General features: G+C 33.7%; 1 protein-coding gene across 6 annotated transcripts in view; it reads left to right on the forward strand.

The window, feature by feature from the left end:
* The window catches only part of LOC114714185 (UMP-CMP kinase 3), a 36779-nt gene extending 30061 nt beyond the window's left edge, over positions 1 to 6718 (forward strand). For 2 of the 6 annotated variants that reach the window (XM_028898907.1, XM_028898904.1), the window contains exons 2-10: positions 474 to 535; positions 1285 to 1336; positions 2831 to 2948; positions 3859 to 4015; positions 4117 to 4197; positions 4281 to 4388; positions 4483 to 4554; positions 5415 to 5464; positions 6358 to 6718. In XM_028898907.1, the coding sequence (XP_028754740.1) occupies positions 506 to 535; positions 1285 to 1336; positions 2831 to 2948; positions 3859 to 4015; positions 4117 to 4197; positions 4281 to 4388; positions 4483 to 4554; positions 5415 to 5423 (627 nt within the window). In that variant the 5' untranslated portion in view covers positions 474 to 505 and the 3' untranslated portion in view covers positions 5424 to 5464; positions 6358 to 6718. Of the gene's footprint in view, positions 1 to 170; positions 536 to 1284; positions 1337 to 2830; positions 2949 to 3858; positions 4016 to 4116; positions 4198 to 4280; positions 4389 to 4482; positions 4555 to 5414; positions 5465 to 6357 lie in introns of those variants that run through there. The other 4 variants (XR_003737424.1, XM_028898905.1, XM_028898908.1 and 1 more) reach the window with 4 other exon arrangements.
* Positions 6719 to 21724: the final 15006 nt, after the last annotated feature.

The raw sequence follows: 21724 nt of genomic DNA on the forward strand, positions 1-21724 counted from the left end.
TCTAATCCCTTTTAGAATAAAAATGGTTTCTTCTGGTTGTTTGTTAATTTTGCATCTATTTTATGCTAACATACTTCAGAGTTGTCTTTTGCCTGGATCTAATTCTGGAAATTTGTTTACTTCAAAGAAGATTTGATCTATTGTATGAAGATCTGTCAAGATTCTGCCTTGATCTGTTGAACAGTGAATACCACTATGATTCTACGAATCAATTTCTGCAAATAGCTAATTTCAAAGGATGCAAGAGTTTAAATTGTAAATAACGAATATATGAACTCAAATTAAGTTTTTATCCTAGCTGAATTTATTGTTCTTTGCCTATACCCCTATCTTAACATGTGCATGTTTTTGCTTTGATTGAAACCTCAATGGCTGCTTCGCTCTATGACGTCTGATGATTGGCCTTTGCCCTGTACTAAGTGCTTACCTAATATCGTAGTTTTTGGACAAATAATAATTTTTTTTTTAAATAGATACCTTTTGGTACGGCATTTAATTGGTACTCATGGGAACAGTTGTTGAAGCAGCAAACCAGGTATTTTTGTTCCTTATGCACATTCACTTCTAGCCCTTCAGAAATGAAGATCATTCTTTTGAAAATCATATTAAATTGAGGAGAACATTGTTTTTCCTTCTGCCATATAGAATTCTTCAAGTTTGAACTTTGTGAAAATCCCCCCCCCCCCTATTTCCTTCCTTTTTGTTAACTCATGTAAGTGGTTGTTTAGTTTCACTACAAATAATCATTTTTCTTCTTTATAAGACAAAACTCTTTTCACATATTTATCTCGTGCAGCATTATATCACTTAAGATAAGTTGATCCAAACTGATACCGAATCTCAGACATTTGTATTATCATGTTTCGGTTAGATGCCATGGATTATTATGTTGCTAACTCTGGCAAATTATAGTTTTGTTACTTACTATCATAGCAAACTTCAAACCTCAAATAGTCTGTCGTTTTTGTTTTGTCATTTATTCTATCATTTTCCTGTTGTTAGATCTGGCAGGTTATAACTTCGTTAAACTCAATCATATCAAACTTCAAATCTCAAATATACTTTGTCATATTTTTGTCAGCATTTATTTGATCTTTTTTTTTAACTCTGGCAAATTATACCTTGGATACTTACAATCATGGCAAACTGAAAACCTTGTGTTGTCATTTTTTTTTTTTCTGCTCATCTATTTTATCATTGTTTTGCATGATTAATCTTAACTGTTCCTTTCCCTTTTTTCCCTTTTGTTACTTTTACTTTTTGGGGTTCTTCATTGGCTCATAGGGTGCAAATGGAAATGCCGTAGAGAAAAAGCCTACAGTTGTTTTTGTGTTAGGTGAGCACAAATTGGGAGCATTCAAATGATGCAGTTTTTGTTTTGCTATTCTATGGTTGACTTGGGAGAAATTCTGACCTTTCTTCTTTCTTTATAAGCTTTTGAATTGATGTTGATTTAGTCAAGCTGATGGCTCACTAAATTTCTGTTTGCAAGCTTCCTTCATTTAATTCTTGAACACACAAAAGTCTGATCTGTTAATTTGAAGAGATCAGGTTGTAAATATGATCAATAATTTTGAAGACCATAAAATCTGTATACTGAGTAAATTTCCTTTTATAAAATTATTTCAACCGACTTAATCAATATGTTTTAATGGGATTTGCATTACCCTCATTGAATTCATCATCATTATTATTTGGAATTAAAATCGTAGGGCACCAAAAGATTTATGCATAGGCTTGTCTTTCTTTAAGAACTCAATAACTCTCTTAATTAACTTGGGTAGTAGTTTCAGTGGTTGTTGTTCTTTCAGTATCAAAACAGCCTATACTTCCTTCAGATAGTAGCAATGATGTAAGACCTTTAGTTGCTATGTAAATTTGGCATCAGAACTTCCGTCTTTTTGTGGTGTAATGCTACAAATAAGATGTTGCTTTAGCCTTTAAATAACAGTTTCTTTAATGCATTTAACTTTCCACAAGATTTCTATTTTACAACTATAATCTTTATCAGTTAATTGGTTGAGTAGCTGCAGAAAAATGGTTTTCTTAGTAGGCAAGTATTTTACTTGTGAATTTGAAAGTACATGACTAATCTGTTTTCATTCTAGAGATTGGTATAGCTTGAAAGGAAAAAAATCTGAACAATACACACACACGACAATAAGAAGGTTGAAAGAAAAAGAAACTGATTGAGTTCTTATACATTAACAATATGTTTGAGTGTTTTCTCCAAAAACACTTGAACAAAGCCTAGGGAACTTGGTAATTTGGTGCTGTTTGTCATGTGCTGCCATGTTTTGTGTTCATGGTCAACTGGTGCTCTGACAGCAGGCCACTTAGCACCTCTATCAATCCATGGAAATTTTGGTTCATACTTTCCTGTTTTTTATACTTGTAGAAGGGCAAGAGGAATGCTGTGAATGGTCTATGCATGTCTTACTAGTATTAATTTCCAAAATATGCTCATCTCTGGTTCTGCCGATAATCCTCATCTTAGTTTCTTATTCTTGTGGTTGAACACCAGAGCTAGCCTTCAGAGCTAGGTCTGGCTCAGTGTTATCATTTAATCTGTGGATAGATATTTCTGTAATTTTATCTTTGTTTCCATCTGTGGTTTACATTGGGTGCGGTGCAAATTTTTTTATGACTATGGTGTAAGGGGTATCTGTAGTTCCTTTTGTTCAGTTGTTTTTCTTTTCCAAGATTGGGACTTGTTTTTCCTTCTTATGCTCTTTTTTTCTTCATTTCCTTATGTTCTTATTTTCTTCGTTGGAAGTTCTAGTGGATGATTTCTGACTTGCAAATTTATTATTATCTGCTGATCATATAGGTGGCCCTGGCAGTGGAAAGGGTACCCAATGTGCAAAAATTGTCGAACACTTTGGGTACACTCACCTAAGTGCTGGTGATCTTCTGCGAGCAGAAATTAAATCTGGTTCTGAGAATGGGTACAGTTTCTACACTTCTAAAACTAGCAATGAAAGATTTATGGCCCTATTGTGTGGACTATATTTAAAGAAACTCTCTACCTGTCCTTTCTATCCTTAAAATCAATGGTGACTAGTCCTTTTGGTTGTGCACTACCCTTGCTTTTTGGGATCTTGTCCTCTAGCTTCTTTGCGGTTTTCATCTCAGTTTTTTCCCCTGCTCCCTTGTGGGAAGGGAGGCTCATTGATGGACACAAGTGAAAATCTTCTATCTCAGAATTTTTTCCTTTGTTTTGGTCTTATGTGATTTAATTTTCTTTCTCTTATCTAGATCTATTCTTGTTTTCTTTCAGCACTAAAGAATTATTCTTTCATATTGCAAAAAAAAAAAAAAAAAGATTCGAAAGGAGTGTCAAAGTTGTTAATTTGAGTTGTTTTGTTGAAAGTTAAAGCTTCCTCTTTGTTTTCTATTTGGAGGGAAACATTATCAAAATACTTGTTACTTTGATTGGAACGTAGTATGTATGTAAGATAACCTGTCTTCTTATCAAAATTGATTAATTGGGTGGTGGCTTGACCTTTAGACAGTTGCTTGACCTCTTTAATCCACGCTTTTTAGGGAATGTGTAATTGTGCCTATAGTTTCTGTGACAATTAATCTGTATGGCACTTTGCTTTCCATTCAATATGCTAGCTAGAACACACGGATAACCCCACAAAGCTATGTAAACTATGCCATTTAATTAATGCAATGTGTTTACATCTTTGTTCTGACAAAACTCTTGCTGCACCAACGATGCTCTGTGTTCTCAGCAAGTTTCGATTCAGGAAGATGTATATGTGTCTTCTTATAGTGGTTCTCATTAAACCCAGAATGCTATTGTCCTGGGTTTGATCTTAATTGTATAGTTATTTGCTGTATGTTTGACAGTACAATGATTCAGAATATGATTCAAGAAGGGAAAATTGTTCCTTCAGAGGTAACAATTAAGCTTCTGCAACGAGCAATGCAGGAAAATGGCAATGACAAATTTCTTATTGATGGTTTTCCTCGTAATGAGGAAAACCGTGCAGCATTTGAAAATGTGGTAGGTTTTTATTTTCATTACTCAAAATTTCCTTTTGTTATTTTCGTGGGGGAATCAATGTATGTTCCGTTAACTTGCGAAATGCATTGTGGACCTTGCAGACTGGAATAGAGCCAACATTTGTCTTGTTTTTTGACTGTCCTGAGGAAGAGATGGAGAAGCGCCTTCTTTCTAGAAACGAGGTTGATTTTTTCCTTCTTGTTGAATCTTTGTTAGTTTTCAGCATTTTTATATGTCCTTACTCTTGCATATAAATGTGATAAAGGGAAGAGTGGATGACAACATTGAAACTATAAGGAAGCGGTTTAGGGTTTTCTTGGAGTCTAGTCTCCCAGTGGTAAATTATTATGACGCAAAGGGAAAAGTTCACAGGGTAAATTATTTTCCCCCCTTCTTTTTCTTGCTTCTATAATATTTTTGAGTTGTTGCTTCTTTTCTGTACTGAGGGCATACATTTTCATTGTTAGATTGATGCTGCAAGGCCTATTGAAGAGGTATTTGAAACAGTCAAGGTCATTTTCACTCCAAAAAATGAGAAGGTATCCCATTATGTTCGCTTCATGTCAAAAGTTTATATGTATAAATTTCGATTGGCTTCAAAAATAAAATTAGAAAATAGTAATTGCCATTTTTAAGTGAGGATGTATTGTCTTCTTTTTTTCAATACATTGTGTATTATTTATACTAGTGACCTCAAGTGAGTGAAGCCTTGTTGGCAGCTGGTGATGGAAAGCTCCTGATAGGAAAAAAATAAAAATAATCACTGATCATTCCTTATACGTTTGGTAACTTGTATGAACTTTGTTCAGTATAAAATAATGGAAGTGTGCTCAGCTTTTATGATTGACTTATCAATTGCTCTCCCCAACTGGAACGGACTTACCAAAGTTGATACTTCCAACGGAAAATAGCAAACTTGCAAATATATAGATGCTTGTCAATACAGGTCATCATGATCCTGCAGTAATCTTGATATGCTTGACAGCTGGAGAAAAGAAAAAGAGAGAATTATCAGATTTAGAAAGATTTGGAGCTACAAAATATTAAAGATTTACAGAAGTATTGCTAGCCATTATACAGGGCATAATTTGGTCTTAAACTTTTGCTACACAAGCAAAGGAAAGAAAATCCGATGAAGTTTGCATATCTTGTAATCTTGCGGCTTTACCTTTTATCTTCAATCTATACATGTACTGCTTCAATGAAGTTAACTTTCTTTTCACTTGTCTGTGCGAACGCTACCTGAGAAGTGCTTAAAAGGTTGAAGCATGTAACAATATATGACCAAATATCCACAAGAAAAATGAATTCATCTCTGTTACTTGATAGAAATTCTATCGTTGTGTCATTCCAATTGCAAACTTTTGCTGGAATTGATTTTCATCTGTGGCGTCTGCAGGCTGATTGAGAGTATACAAACCCCGGATTTTGTTTGCTTGAAAATTAGAGGTAAAATTTGCACCATATCTTGCTAAACGTCCCATAAATGTTTCAGACTTTTTTTGTTTTTCCTTTTTTCTTTTCTTGGGGCGGGGCGGTGGTTTTGGCCCCTATTACGGCTTCATCTTGGCGCGTTATATTCCCCTTCTCCTTGCTTTTCTTGTTGCAAGACATTTTTTCATTAATGAACCCAATACAATTTTTTTATGATACAAGTAGAACCCTAGTAGGTAATGGAATAATTTTGTCAGAGTATTGGACAAACACTTGTACGGTGATTGGGCAGCGGGCCATCTCCTTCTCTACTTGATTTAGAGTTTAGTTTTAAAATTTTACTTCTTTTGTGCAGCTCTTTACAATTAATGAGGCATTGATTCTCCTGTGTCTGCTTTTAGAATATTCTCTTTTGTGATGCGAAATTCTTATGATCTTGTGGCCTTCATGGGAATATTTCAGATGCTCAACCATTCTGCGTAATACTTTTAAAAATGCTCTGCTATTACTGCCACATAAAGCATATATGTTTGTGGCCACGGTGACTCCCCCCCCCCCCCCCAGTTATCCAAGGTCGGAATAGCATTTTGGTATATTTTCTTGTGGCTCAGCGTTTGGCTTCATATTTAATTTGTGTTGCCTCCTTTTCCCGAAAAGAAGCCAGTGTTATTTAGTTTGTATGCAGATATGAAAAGTTATATATTGCCTATTTTCATATAAAGGAATTTGTCATGTAACTATAATTATAAATAAGAAAAGTGGTAAATAGGATGAATAGGGTTTGCTTGATATTAGTAGGATTTATATAGATTAGGATATCTATTAAGATTTGCTTTTTTAGGACTTATGCCTATTAAAAAAAAAAAAGAGAGAGCATTGATTTACTCTATCAATGTTTCCCCTTTCAGGTATTCTTATTTCAATATATTGCCATTTATACACCCATATCTTTTCCTGTCAAGCTCTTTTAGCTGCACATGGTCACAACCTGCGTTCGTATAGTTTAAAGCACTGAAGGCTTCTGTAAGACTAAATCTCAAGCTTGGCTGCTACCGAACTATATATACAATGGTTGTTTCTATGGGACCTTCTCTTTTGCAGAACATAGATTTTATTAATCCTTGTGTGCATTTATACAGATGTATTGACAGTATACACTGGTATTTGGAGTCTTTCTGGATATCATTATTTTTAATTATCTTGGACTTTAGAGACTGAGTATAGAAATAAATCGTGTGCTCCTATGCTCTTAGGGGTGTTTGGTTTATAGAATTGATTGGAATTCAAAGAATCGATTGGAATGGAAATGGATGGAAAAGAATTAAAAGAAAATGAAAAATTTTTAACTGAGTGTTTGGTTCATACTGAAATTGGAAATGGAACATGAAAAATTTATGTTAGGTTAGATAAAAAGATGTGGGAAAATTGAGTTATTTTACCATATTATTTTTTAATGAAATGATATAATATTATAAAATAACTTTTTTTGTGGGAAAAAAGACAAAATGATATAAATAAAAAATGCTTTTAAAACTTGCACAATAATAATATTATTAAAAATTCAATAAATTATTATGTAAATCAATAAATAAGAATATTTAATTTAAATATAAAAATCATTATAAATATTAAATGATTAAAAAAATAAAATATACTAAAGAGAAAAAAACTCAATTCAAATATGAAAAAGAAATATTTTTATCAATTGAGCCTTTTTGTTGCAGAAAAATTTATATAATATCTTTTAAGTCGGTCTAATTTTGTTTTTAAATCATAACATGTAATATGACTAAGTAAGACCATATCATTTTTATACAATACCCACTCAAAAAATATTTTTATGGGTTAAACTATAATTTTAACAATAAAGTTTACCCTAAAAGGCACTCAGCACCATAATGTTTACTTAGGTGCAAAAATATATATGAAGTTGTCAAATGGAGGCATTTAGCACCAGGTTGATAACGTCCGTTCGTTTACCGTTAGAGGGATCCACGAAGTCAATTTTGAGGTGCATTTTTAACAACAAAGTTTACATCAAGGAACACTAGGCATCATGAAGTTTACTTAGGTGCAAAATTATACATAAACTTTCTAAAAGAAAAAATAACAAAATTCTTCAACTCCTATAAACGTCTATTTATTTTATTTTTTTGGATCCCACCAAATTTTATATTTTCTCTCCATTAATTTCTACTTTCAAGTCGATCTATCTTTTCTCATCATAGTCAACATGCACTCTCTTTGTCATGTCGTTTTCTCAGCCTCCAAGCCTTTTATATGTATTTATGCGAAACAATGTCTTTCCCTTCTAGGATATGAGGTTCATTGCTTGTACCTAAGTACTACCTCTAGTCCTTAATGTAGGACGCGATAGACTAATTTGAGGAGATTTAAAAAAATTAAATAAATTACTTTAAAGTATTATATTTATCATTTTTTTCCAAATTGATTTGTTTCACTTATAAACTAATATATAATCAAATGATGCATATAAATATTTTAGAGAGATCATGTACTATATGCTATATTTAAGTAGTTGTTTTACTTCTTTAATTTCTTTTTAAATTTGTCCATTATACTAAGGAGGAGAGGAAGTAGGAATGAGTAGAGAGAAAAAGTGATATTTAGTAGGATCTAACAAAATAAAATTAATAGACGTTTATGAGAGTTGGAGAATTTTGTTATCTTTTTTCCTTGTAAAAAGCTCATGTATATTTTTGCATCTAAGTAAACTTCATAGTACCTAATGTCCCTTGATGTAAACTTTGTTGTTAAAAATGCACCTTAAAACTGACTTCGTGGGCCCCTTTAATGGTAAACTAATAGACGTTAACAGCGTGGTGTCAGATGCCCCCTTTTGATAATTTCATGTATATTTTTTGCACCTAAATAAACTTTATGGTGCCTAGTGCCCTTAGAGTAAACTTTGTTGTTAAAACTGCATCTTAACCCTATTTTTGTTTTTAAAGTTATGTGGCATGCAACAATACCCATTCAAAAAATATTTTTATTTTTAAAGTTATATGTCTAGTGAAATTTAATATAATAAGAAAAGAACTAAGTAAATTTGAACCTGATGCGGCAAATTCGAACTTTTTTGCATTAAGTCAAATTTACTCCACAAATTCCAATTAACTTGCACTCTGTCATGCTCTATTTTTTTTTTTCTCCCGGCGAATAGAGTCAATTTTTAAATAAAAAAAATTATGACATATTGTAAACACTCACATTTTCCCAGGTAACTTCCTAGTCATGATGGAAGAAAAGATGAGAAATATAAGGGACATTCTCCTTAGATAACCTCCTAGTCACTATAGAGATAGAGGTTTAATGTTGAAATTTCAAGGACGAAATTTTTAAAAGAGGGAGGAGGAGGAAATGTCACATTCCAATCTTTGGGTCTAGAAACCTACAAAATAGTCTAAAGAAGATAGGCTACCAAGCCCCTTTAAGCAGAAATTCCAAAGATGCGAAAGGAAGCTAGAATAGGAATAGAGACTAAACTGCCAAGTGAGAGAATCCTTAAGGGCAAACATGTAAATAAAGTTAGGGGGTTCCAGGAGACTCTTAAGGGCTCAGAAAGGAAAAATAGGGCAAAAGTAGGCCTAAAATTGAGGTGCAAACCTCAAAGTGATGATACATGAGGTTAAGCCCAAGCAGGGGTAGAACCGTATTTTCAGAAAGTTATAGGCCAATGGGGGTAATTATAAAAAGTATACCAAAAATTCTATAAAAATCCCAGAAAATGGGAAATGGTGTATAGAGGCCTTTTGATGAAGATAAATGATGAAAATACCCCTACAGTAGCTTTAATGGAATTTTCAGTATAGTAGCTCAGTTTAAGGTAATTATCTAGATGCAATTATTTGATCCATGAGGAGGCCTGAAAAATGGGGAATAAATAGTTTAGAGGCTAAAGAAATTTATAAAATTAATTTTATCTCCAAAAGGCTAGCAGAGTGGCTTTAATAAAATGTAAAGTTCGGTTATTCCCTTAAGAAGCATTTTACGAGAAATTCAAAAAGAAATAGTTAAAGGAAGAGTTATGGCCCAAGAAAATTTATAGAATTTTCCTATAATTAAAGGAAGTTTATGGAGCTGATAGAGAAATTTTCTAAGCTCCAGAAGGCCAATAAAAAGGCAGGATAAATGTGAGCCAAGTAAATTAGGAAGAGACTTGGAGTTCAAGTTTGATCCAAGGGTCAAGATCTAATCTTCTCCTTTTCTCTCCTTGAGATTTCACCACATGGCATGGTGAGGCAAGAAAGAAGTTTGATGATGTCAAGGGTATGATGTCATAAGGACACTTGGCAAGTTCTTGTGGAGGAAGACTTGAAGCTTGGACAAATGGCCTTTGGAATGGTCACATTTTATCAAGGGTAAAATTGGCAACCCTTGTCATAATTTGGCTATAAATACCCTATTGGAATAGCATTTTGGCAAGCATTTGTAGACAGAAAACTCTGCAGAAACTTAGAGAGAAAAACTTAGGGATGAAGGCTAAGAAGAAGGAACAGGATTCAAGCTTGAAGATCAAGATATGTGATGATTCTAGTATCTGTTTTGATGCTTATTTCAATTAAGTTTATGTTTATATATGATTTTGAAATTTGGCATGATTAAGATAAACTCCCTAAGCTTTAAATCTATAGGTAGAACACTTCATTTGGATATATGTACGATTTATGGTGATTTTTCAAAATTAGGGTTTAAATCTGGAAACAGTTTTTGACCATTGGAACAGTAGAAAATTCCATACAATTCTGGCATTGTTTCGCACCGAATTGGTTCCTAAAACTATTTTTCATTTAAAGAGAACTTAAGGAGCTTTCAATAGGAGTTGGAACCATGCAATTTCGGTTTTTTTGGAATTAAATAGGAATTTTCAAATTTGTGTAAAAATTCTGGAAATACCAAATGAACAGTACCCATGAAGCAAAAATTTCAGATTTGATCTTTTTGAATCTAAGGTCATCCAAAGTGGTGTTACTAACCGAAAAGTTTAAACATGGAAAATGATGAGACTTATGTTAGAAATATGGCTAAAGGATAGAAAAGCTAGAAAGAAAACCCTAAAATCAAGAGAAAATGTTAAGTTCAAGAGAGCTAGTCTTGAACATTATGAAATCTCTTAGTCCTAATAGATTGTATGATCAATACGGCCGTGTTTAGAACCTTGGAACATCCAAGAGGATGTTCTGATGGTGTTGACCGTAAGCCCTCATGGTTGGGTAGTCAAGAGAGTCAAAAGAAAAGCAAGAGGAAAGCTTATGGTACAAGATAGTGAACTTACCTATCTTATGTGCTTGATGTTTATGCTTGTTGTGTTGATTTGCATGATGCTAATTGTAATGATATGAGCAATGTATAAGTGATGTATGTTTTGTCTCTTGATGATTTGATGGCCATGTATGTGTTGGAGACATTGAGCATAAGATTAGATCACTAAATTGGCATAAAGATAATCAAGGAAGAATATCATACACTTGCATTCATCTTGCATATATTGATGGTATTGTTTGCTATTGAGATTTTCTTAAATCTCACCCTTCCCTAACTAACCATTTAGGTTAATCAATGATGGGCAATGATTACATGAAGGAGAGTATGAGAAGGAAGGAAAAGAAAGTGTAGAATCATTGATGTTAATGAATGAGACTAAGGATTAATGTATAATTCTCCTATTATGTAAATTATATTTATAAATGCCAACGATGCAATGTAATTGATTAGAATGTTTATGGCATGAATGAAAATGTATGAAAATGAATGGAAAAGAATAAGGACAAGTTATGCATGCCAAAAGAATAAAAAGAATTAAAGTAAGAAAAAGTAAAGAGAAAAATGTAGGTCCTGAAGTAGTAAGTTTCGAGGTTTAGTTTGACCTATCAAATGCATGTTTGACCTATCCAACGTATGAATTTTGGCAGGCTTATTGTGCACATCCTAAGCTTTAATTGCATAGGTAGTTTACCTTAGTTGAATGTGTATACTAAGAGATATGAATTTGCAAAATTGAGGCAAGAAATCTGAAAGTTCCAGAATTTACTAAATAAACAGTAATCTTTACAGATTAAACTGTACGAATTCGGAAGAGATAAGTCCAGTTTGATATTTTTCCTTTAAAGAGCACTAAAAGAGGTTAGAGTAGAAATTTGGACATCTCCATACGATTTTTGTAGAATTAGTTATGATTTTTCAAAATTAGACTTGCAATATGAAAATATGCACAGTGAATAGTAACTTGAGGACTTAAAGGAAAATTTTAATTTTTAGACCTAAGTAAAGCTTCCACATATCCAATTTGCTTCCAAATGCATACTTTGAGAGGTAAAAATAAGAATGTTTCACTCACAGTAAGAAATGAACATGTAACTTATTCTTGATAAATATAACTTGAATTTAGCGTACTCAAAATAACAAATAACCTTCCATGACAATTTAATAGCTTGTTAGCTTCAAAGCAATGAAGATGTCATTGCTTTCCTAAACATGTTGGCCATCATTATGGGACTTGAACATGACGAATAAAAATGCTTAAAATAAAGGAAAATAAAACCAGTGACAACTACTAAAAGGAAGGGAAACAATAACGGATTTTGAGAGAATAAATATAAAATAAAACTGTATACAAAAATTAAAGCTATAGGAAAAGTGTTCAAACTGGATAACCTATAAGAAGGATGAATATACACTGTCTATACTACTACAAAAATATAAATGCTTGATGGTTATTTTTGCTTATACTTGATGGTTGGAAACCGTCAAATATGAAGGCATCAAATATTTGACAGTTAATAACCATCAAATATTTTTGAAAGTTGTCAAAGTGCCAAAACCAAAAACACAAGGCATGACAGAGTACTACATGCAAAAAAAAAATTGATGAAGTTAGATATAAATGTATAATTGACTTAAGTATAAATTGAACTTTGAACAATGTGTCAACATTGTGCATGAGTGTCTCCTTCATGAATTTCATCACACAATATCCACATTTCAAGCTTTGGTCTGGTTGCCGTAGGCGCTATAAAGAAAGGGGAAGGAAAATATATTAGTGATATTATGATAAACTATATTTAGTTAATAGTTAATGGTGATGAATACATTCACTTTTTTCTATGTGAACACAGAATCAAATAGGTCGCCTTTGATTAGGGGGCATGTTAAGCCTTGATCCATATGGAACAGCCATAAAGCTTTAAGAATATAATGAAATTAAATGTTAATGATTGTCAAAAATTAAATAGAAAGATGAAATTAAATTCAATGTGAACATGTTCAAGATACCTATTAAACAGTGATTGTATAAATGGTCAATTGGTTGGATCTCCATTAAGAGAATCAAAATATCAAATCCTTGACTTGAAAGAATTGAACATAATCAGCATCTAGTGTCCCCTAAGTACAATAAAGGCAATGAGAACAATTAGGAAATATTAGAAAATATAAAAATTTAAGAAAATTTAATATACTTACCCTTGGCAGTAAGGCACCAAAAAGAAAGTGTTCCCATTCTTTACTGCCCTTGAAATGAAGATATTTGCCAAATTCCTTGATAGCTCTTGCTTCATATCAAGGCCATGGCTGGCAAAGGTATGGAGACCAATGAACTTGAACTTTCATCAAGCCTACCGGGGGCTACGAAATGTTAGATTCAAGGTTTTGATGATAACAATTTAAATGCTTGTCTTCTTTATTAAGTTGCTCGATCACCTGATCGATCAATGGTTAATCGATCAACTGTTAGATAATTGCTATATGTTTTTAGTTACTAAGCATTAAACTTGATCGATAATGTGTTAGATAAATCAAAGTTTATGAGTTGATCGATCGATCGATTGATCATTGATAACACTATTTAATGTAGAAGATCATAGCAAATTATTGATTAATTGATCGATAATCTAGTGTTCGATCAACTGTCAGAAAAAGCTAAACCTTGGCAAAGTATATGAAAGCTTTTATCAATCACCTGATTGATCAAATTGTTATTGATGTGAACTTAGATAAATGGTCAAGTCTTCCCACTTAATTTATATTTTGAACAATTCGCCACTTATCGATAACTTGTTCAAACACTGTATGATAATTTACTTATGGTTAATTGATAATGTGTTCTGTCAAAATATTCGCCAAGGTCTTTAATTGATTAATTGATCGATCAATCGTTTTTCGATCAAATGATCAATCAACAACACCTTCATTGCATGTATCTTATCAAGTATCTTTTGAGCTATTTTCAGATCACTTGTTTGATCATTTGTTTATCAATAGAATGATCCATCATCAAGACCTTTGTATCTTTTTTTCACTTCACATGATCGATCAAAGTCTTTACCTGATCTTTTCTGAAAACACCCTTCAACAATCATTTCTCGATCACTTAATTGATAACATTAATTGATCATTTAATCGATCACCATCTATTCTATGTCTTTAATGTGAAAACTTTCTTCAAAACCATTTTTCAATCATTTGTTCTATCAACCATTTATCGATAAAGTATGCGATCAACACACTTTGAAAAAATATTTCTCATATTTAGCTTTATCGATAATATAATCGATCAAAGGTTTTTCAATCATTTGTTTGATCATTGTATTAGTTCATTTCACAAAAGCTCTTCACGATGATCCTTAAGGCCTATTATCTTTTTATCTTTAAGCTTTTCTCAGTCTTCCTTTAACACTTAACTCTCTTTTGAAAAAGATATGAAGGCAAATGAAACTTAAAAGAGATTAACCTTGCATACTTCTTTTAGAGTTCACTATGTTCATGTTTCATCGTTTATTGATCATTTGTTCGATCATCCTATGATCTATAATCTATTCAATAAATGTATATATTTGCTATAGTCTTTCTTCTAATATTTAATCGATAACTTGATTGATCAAACATTTATCGATCAAGACATCGATCAAGTAAGTTCAGATTACCTTTTAAGTATCTGATGATTGATTCTGTGCTTTTCAATTTATTGTATCAATGTCTAAGATCATCACTTATTCTGTTACTCTTATTAATTTCCTTTGAGAAGAAGACTTACTTGTATCAAAAGATTTATGCAGATTACGAAGCTTAACAGATATTTCATAGCCTTTAACCTATTGTGTCAGAAGCATTAATGGTGAACTACTATTGTAACTGCCAAACACACGCAAGTGATCCTCCAACAGCTAGAAGCTCTTTAGTCTAACGAATAATTAAACTACTCTAACTATAAAAGGCGTGAAGGGTATTGAATGAAGTATTGAATACGTGAGCTACCGTCGGTTAAAAAATTTACTGTTGCTTCAATACTCTGTTTTACTGAACTTCAGTTTAACATTCATATACTCTGTAAGAGAGCTTGATACACTTTAAATTACTTAGTTTCTGAGAGTAACTCAAGAGTGTGAACTCTTGAGGGATTGTAACCTTACGGGTAGTAAGGGGGAGTGATTGAGTGACTCAATTACTGTACTGAGGTACCAAGAGCCCACTTAATCTTGGAGACTTAGTGGAAATCTCAGAGGCATTCTAAGGACTGGATGCACGTCAAGTGGTTAAGACCAAACCGGTATAAAACTCTATGTCTCCATTCTTCGGTGAAACCCTCCAAACTCTTCTCCTCTGTTTTATTTGCTTGGTTGTTTTATTACGTTAAATTTTTATACTTCACCTAGTTTACCCCCTCTTGGGTGAAACTACCACTAACATTTAGTATCAAAGACTAGTTTATTCATTTAAGACTTAACCGTCTGAAGAGAGATCCTACAGCAGGTTTCGGAGATAGTGTGCTACCTCAAGGTTGCTCAACTTCAAAACCACCAGGCTTCAATGGAGAGAACTACACATTCTGGAAGATGAGGATGAATATTTTCATCAAAGCAACAAGGTACAGTCTATGGCATGTGATCAAGCATGGGAACTATGTTCTAAAAAAAATCATTGACAATTAGTAAGTTCCTAAAAGTCCCAGAGAGTTTGACGAAGAAGACAAAAGGCTCTTGCTATTAAATGATAAAGCAATCAACATTTTGACTTGTGCCTTAAGCCAAAAAGAATATTTCTAAGTTTCAAGCTTGGAAACTATAAAAGAAATGTGGTCGGCACTGGAGATTGCATATGATGGGACAACTAGTGTAAAACAGAGCATAATCAACACTCTCACCATAGAATTTGAATTATTCAAAATGAAGGATAGAGAGAGCATTTGAGACATTGAAGTTAGATTCTCACATCTTATCAATCACCTCACTGCACTTGGCAAGAAGTATAGTCAAGAAGACTAACTGAGGAAAATACTAAGCGGTCTCACGAAGGAATGAGAATCGATGGTAATAGCCATTGAGGAGACAAAAGGAGAATCGATTGGCTTTGTTGCTGCACTATTCGGAAGCTTGGCAAAATATGAGAGTAAGCAAAAGTACAAGAAGGAGATGAATGAGATGAATCGTAAGGGTATTGCTCTCAAGACTTAGGAGAGTGAAGATGACGATGAAGAGGACCTGAATGATGATGAAATGGGTCTTATAGTCAGAAGATTCAAAAAGTTCTATAGGAATAAAGTCAGAAGAAGATTCCAATCAAAATGCAAAGCCTCCACGTCTCAAAATGAGCCCAAAGATCTGATAATCTACTTCGAGTGCAAGAAGCTGGAACACATCAAAGTAGAGTGTCCTCAACTGTCCAAGATGAAGGACAAAGATAGAAAGAAAGAAAAGTTCAGAAAGAAAAAGGCGTTTGTAATGTCAATTTGGGGAGATAGCTCTCCAAAAGAAGAAGATAGTGATGATGAAGAAACCGCTAATATCTGTCTCGTGGCACAAGAGGATAGAGATTCAGAGACAGATGAGGTAATCACTCCTGAGCCCTCTTATGATGAATTATAATCTAAGTATAATATGTTACATTTAGAACTAGTAAGAATCGCTAAGGAGTTGGTAAGCTCCAAAAAAAAGATAAAAATTATGAAGGAACAGTAAGCGAAGCAGATAGATAGTGTACCTCCAGTCTGCATAGAATGTGTGCAGAGCAGAAAGAAAGCTAAGGAGCTCACTAAAACTCTGGAGAAATTCACTAAGGGCAGTAAAATGCTCAAAGTGATTCTGGGAACTCAACGCTGTACAATGGATAAATTAGGAATAGGATATGATCCTACTCAAGATAAGAAAAAGGGGAAGAAGAAAAGTAGTGGTCGATCGTATCTAACATTCTTTAGAAATGCTGTTCATTCTTCTAATCCTTTTACATTATGTTCATATTGCAACCGTAAGGGCCGTATAACTTCTTCTTGTCATCACAAGAAGAAAGGGACTTACGGAACATGAAAATAGGTGCCCAAAGGTACTTATGTACTTAAGACAAACCATACTAACCAGAAAAGACCCTAGAAGGTATGGGTACCTAAAACATGATTCTTCTGTTGTAGGTATGTCTTAAAGCATCCAAAACAAACAAATGGTACATTAACAGTGGATGCTTTAGACATATGACTGGTGATACTGAGAAGTTCTCATCACTCAAACTAAAAGAAGGAGGCAAAGTGAGCTTTGGTGGAAATAAGTCTGGAAGATTTGCTGGAATTGGAGAAATAGGAGGTGACAAGAGAATAAAAGTTGAAAACATATAATACATTGAAGGCCTATGTCACAACCTACTCAGTGTCAATCAGAGGACCGACAAGAACAACTGAGTGATCTTTGATTCAGATGAATGTCTAATCATCAGCAAAGATGATTTGCCACTAAAGAAGGAAGAATTGAATGTAAAGCTAAGGGCTCCAAGGGACAGTAACTGCTATACTATTCAAATTGAGTCTAAACTCTCTGAAAACTGTTTTGTTAGCAAAAATGAGGAAAGTTGGTTTTGGCATAAACGTCTTGCTCATGTTAACATAAATCAGCTTACAAAATTAACAAAAAGGGATTTTGTTATTGGTTTACCCAAAATTCAATTTGAACATAATATTGTCTGCGATGCTTGTCTAAAGGGTAAACAAACAAAGTCCTCATTTAAATCAAAGAAGATAGTTTCAACTCAAAGATCACTCCAAATGCTTCATATGGATTTGGTTGGTCTATCAAGAGTTAAGAGTTTCGGTGAAAACCTATATACTCTTGTAATAGTTGATGACTATTCGAGATTTACCTGGACCTTGTTGCTTTCCTCTAAAGATGAGACATTTAGTGCATTCATCATTTTTGCTAAAAAAGTCCAAAATGAGAAAGGTATCTATTGTGTCAAGTAGGACTGATCATGGAGGAGAATTTGAGAACAATGAATTCACAGACTATTGTGACGAGCATGGGATTGATCACAACTTCTCATCACTAAGAACTCCTCAACAGAATAGAGTTGTAGAAAGAAAGAACAGGGTGCTCATAGAGATAGCCAGAGCAATGTTGAATGAAAAAGGAATCTCTCAAGTGTTCTAAGCAGAAGCCATGAGCATAGCTTGTTATATCTCAAACAGAGCTTATATCAGACCGCTGCTCAGGAAGACTCTGTATAAGCTATACAAGGAAAGAAAGCCTAACCTAGCCCATCCAAAGATCCTCGAAAGCAAATGCTACATTTACAACAACGACAAAGAAAATCTTGGTAAATTCGATCCTAAAGCTGATGAAGGTTTATTTTTGGGTTATTCTAACTGTAGTAATGCCTATAGAATTCTCAATAAGAGAACCTTTACTATTCAAGAATCAATTCGTGTTGTGTTTGCTGAAACAGAGTTGATTTCAAAACCTCTAGATGATGACGCTGAGATCGTTCAAAGTTTTGAAAAACTAAATTTGAATAAATCTTCAAACAAAGTGTCTTATAGAGAAACTATCAAAAATAAAGATGATTCAAATGAACCTCTTTCTCATCTAGAACAACGTAAGGCTTGGAGGCATAACAGGAACCATCCTCTACAACAACTCATTGGTGAAGTCAATAAACGGGTAAAAACCCGGAGACAAGTGTTCAATGAAGTGCGCTTCTCTGTATTTATTTCACACATTGAACCAACCAATATTGACAAAGCTCTATCCAATAAATTCTAAATAGCAGCAATACAAGAAGAGTTGAACCAATTTGAGAGGAATTAAGTTTGGGATTTGGTTCCCCGACCTAATGACCATCCAGTCATAGGCACCAAATAGGTATTCAAGAATAAGCCTGATGAATCTATGCAAATCGTTAGAAACAAAGCCAGATTAGTGGCCAAGGGCTATAATCAGGAAGAAGGTATTGATTATAAGGAAGCATATGCTCTAGTAGCTAGATTGGAAGCTATACAAGTACTCTTAGCCTTTGCTTGTATAAAAAATTTTAAACTATATCAAATGGATGTTAAAAGTGCATTTTTGAATGGTTATATTATGGAAGAAGTTTTCATTGAACAACCTCATGGTTTTGAAGATCCAAATCTCCCTGATCAGGTTTACAAATTGAAAAAGGCTTCATATAGTTTAAAACAAGTACCCAAAGCATGGTATGAATGACTTAGCAATTTTCTGATAAAAAAGGTTTTGAGAGAGGCAAAGTGGACGCTACACTTTTCAACAAAAGGAATAGCAAAGAACTTTTAATATTTCAAATTTATGTTGATGATATTATATTCGGTGCTACTAATGAAGATCTTTGCCAAGAGTTTGCCAAGTTAATGTAAGGTGAATTCGAGATGTCAATGATGGGGGAATTGAATTTCTTCCTGGGATTACAAATTAAACAGAAGAAAAATGGAATATTCATATCCCAGATCAAATATCTTAAAGAATTGTTAAAGAAATATGGCTTGGAAAATGCAAAGAGTGTAAAGACTCCTATGAGTGCAACCATATCACTAGACGCTAACAAGAAAGGCAAAGATGTGAATCTAACTAAATACAAAGAAATGATTAGGTCACTACTCTGCCTTATGGCAAGCAGACCAAACATTCAGTCTAGTATAGGAATGTGTGCCAGATATCAATCAGCTCCCAAGGAATCACATGAAGAAGCCATCAAGAGAATTCTCAGATATCTTGTTGGAACACCAAATCTGGGAATCTGGTATCCAAAGAAACGAGTAGAATATCTAATGGAATACTCAGATGCTGATTATGGAAGCTATAAAATAGATAGGAAGAGTACCAGTAGACAATGTCAATTTCGGGGAGGATGTCTTGTCTCGTGGTCGAACAAAAAGCAAAACACCATGGCTATATCCTCTACAGAATCAAAATATGTTGCCACTGCCAGCTGTTGTGCTCAGATCCTATGGTTAAAGCAACAACTACAAGATTTAGGAACCAAGTTGAAGGAAATCCCAATCCTGTGTGACAACACAAGCACAATCAGCTTATCCAAAAATCTAGTTCATTATGCCCGAACCAAGCATATTGATGTTCAACATCACTCCATTCGGGACCATGTTCAAAAGAAAGATGTAAAGGTAGAATTCATTCCCACTGAATATTAGATAGTTGACATATTCACAAAGCCTTTTGATCAACAGAAATTCAATTACTTCAAAAGAGAATTGGGAATGGTAAATCCCAATGAGTTGTAAGAAATCTCACATTAGTTTTTTAGTTTGAGTATTTAGATTTAAAGTTTTGAAGATTAGAAGACTAAATTAAGCATCGGAGTGGGTAGAAATTTATTTTGCACGAAGCTCTATTTAGGTGCTAAAAAACATAGGTAAACAGAGTATGGTGTGATCGATGAAGGCATCGATAACCATGCCTTGAAGACAGTTTATTTTATCAATCACTTGATCTATAAACCCAAATTATGGATCAATTTATTAATCAACAGGCATATGGAATTGACCAGAAATGATAAGGAGCAGAATTATCAATCACCTGATCGATTACTCAATTATCAAACAATGTATCAATCAACAGCAGAATAGGACTCTTGGTCAACTCTGTCAAGTGGGTAAGGATTATTGATAAATTGATCAAATAACAGTTAATCGATCAAATAATCGATAACCCAGAACAGGTATGACTTTTACTCAATATTTATCGATAAAGTGATTGATTATTGATTGTTTGATAACATGATCAATTATTGATTGTTCGATAACTTAATCAATAATTGCTCTTAATGTTCTTATTTGTTCTTCATATTTATCGAACACTTGATTGATCATGCATTGATCAATAACTTGATCGATCATTTTGAGTTTATAATGTTCAAAATTTGAAAACCCCGTCAGTTTTTCAAAACCCTAACTCGATAAACCGCTCACCCCTGTTTCACATAAAGGTAAAAAATCCACTGTTCCATTAAATTACCAACTCTACTTCCCTCGAAATCACCTCCTAAGTCCTCTTGATCACTACCAACTTCTTCAAACTCACAAACCACCAAACAATCTCTCAAAATCCTTCCTTGTGGTGAGAAATGGTGAGAGTCAAACAAGCTAGAAGTAACCGAGAAGAGTGTACTGAGAAGAAAGCCTAGTCCAAAGGGGTTACTCCCTTGACTACTAAAAAGTGATACAGATCTAAAGTAAGGCAAGAATTATCAAAGAAAAGGGGGGGTATTGAAAATCAAAGAAAGCCAAACTAAGGGCTCTGAGCAACTCACACTGCAAAGGAGGTCCCCACGATTAAAATCCAAGTTGCTAGTGGTGACTGAGGAATAAAAAACTGAGTCTTATGATGAAATCTTAATTCAGAAAGCTATGGACACGACATTAAATATTTTGATACCATAACAATCGAGACACAAGAAATAGAGAACAAGTGAAAGTGTGTCTCAACAACCTCCTACCCAAGGTATTCTATCTGAATCATCTAAATTTTTAGTTGGGAATCTGGATAAGAATGTAAATATGATCAAGTTTAAGATTGATTTTGCTACTCAAAAACTTTGTCTTGTGGTCTCTGTGAATCTGGATACCCTGAAGAATAATGAGAAAATTCGGTTGCACTTGAGTGACCCCCTAGAATACTATTCTAACTGGTTAAGTATTGGTGGTGAATACTGCCCTAAGGTGATCAAGAGATTCTACTACAATATGGAATCCATTAAAGAATATGATGAACAAGACAACCTAGTGAGTGATTATCTCAGAACAAAACTCACAGGCAAAACCTTCAATCTCACTCCTGTAAGGTTGAATAAACTTCTGGGGACTCAAGATCATCTGAGAGGAGGTGATATGAATGATATAAAAGCCTACAAGATCTTGATGTAGAGTGACAACTATCCTGGTGACCTGAACTTCCCTCCTAAGCATATGTGTGATTATTATAGAATAATCCATTATATTTACTCAAGAAGCATGGTAAACAAGTCTAGCAG

The sequence above is a fragment of the Neltuma alba genome, unplaced genomic scaffold, assembly GCF_004799145.2.
Source record: "Neltuma alba isolate B1F8T4 unplaced genomic scaffold, ASM479914v2 tig00011490_pilon, whole genome shotgun sequence".
Lineage (NCBI taxonomy): Eukaryota > Viridiplantae > Streptophyta > Magnoliopsida > Fabales > Fabaceae > Neltuma > Neltuma alba.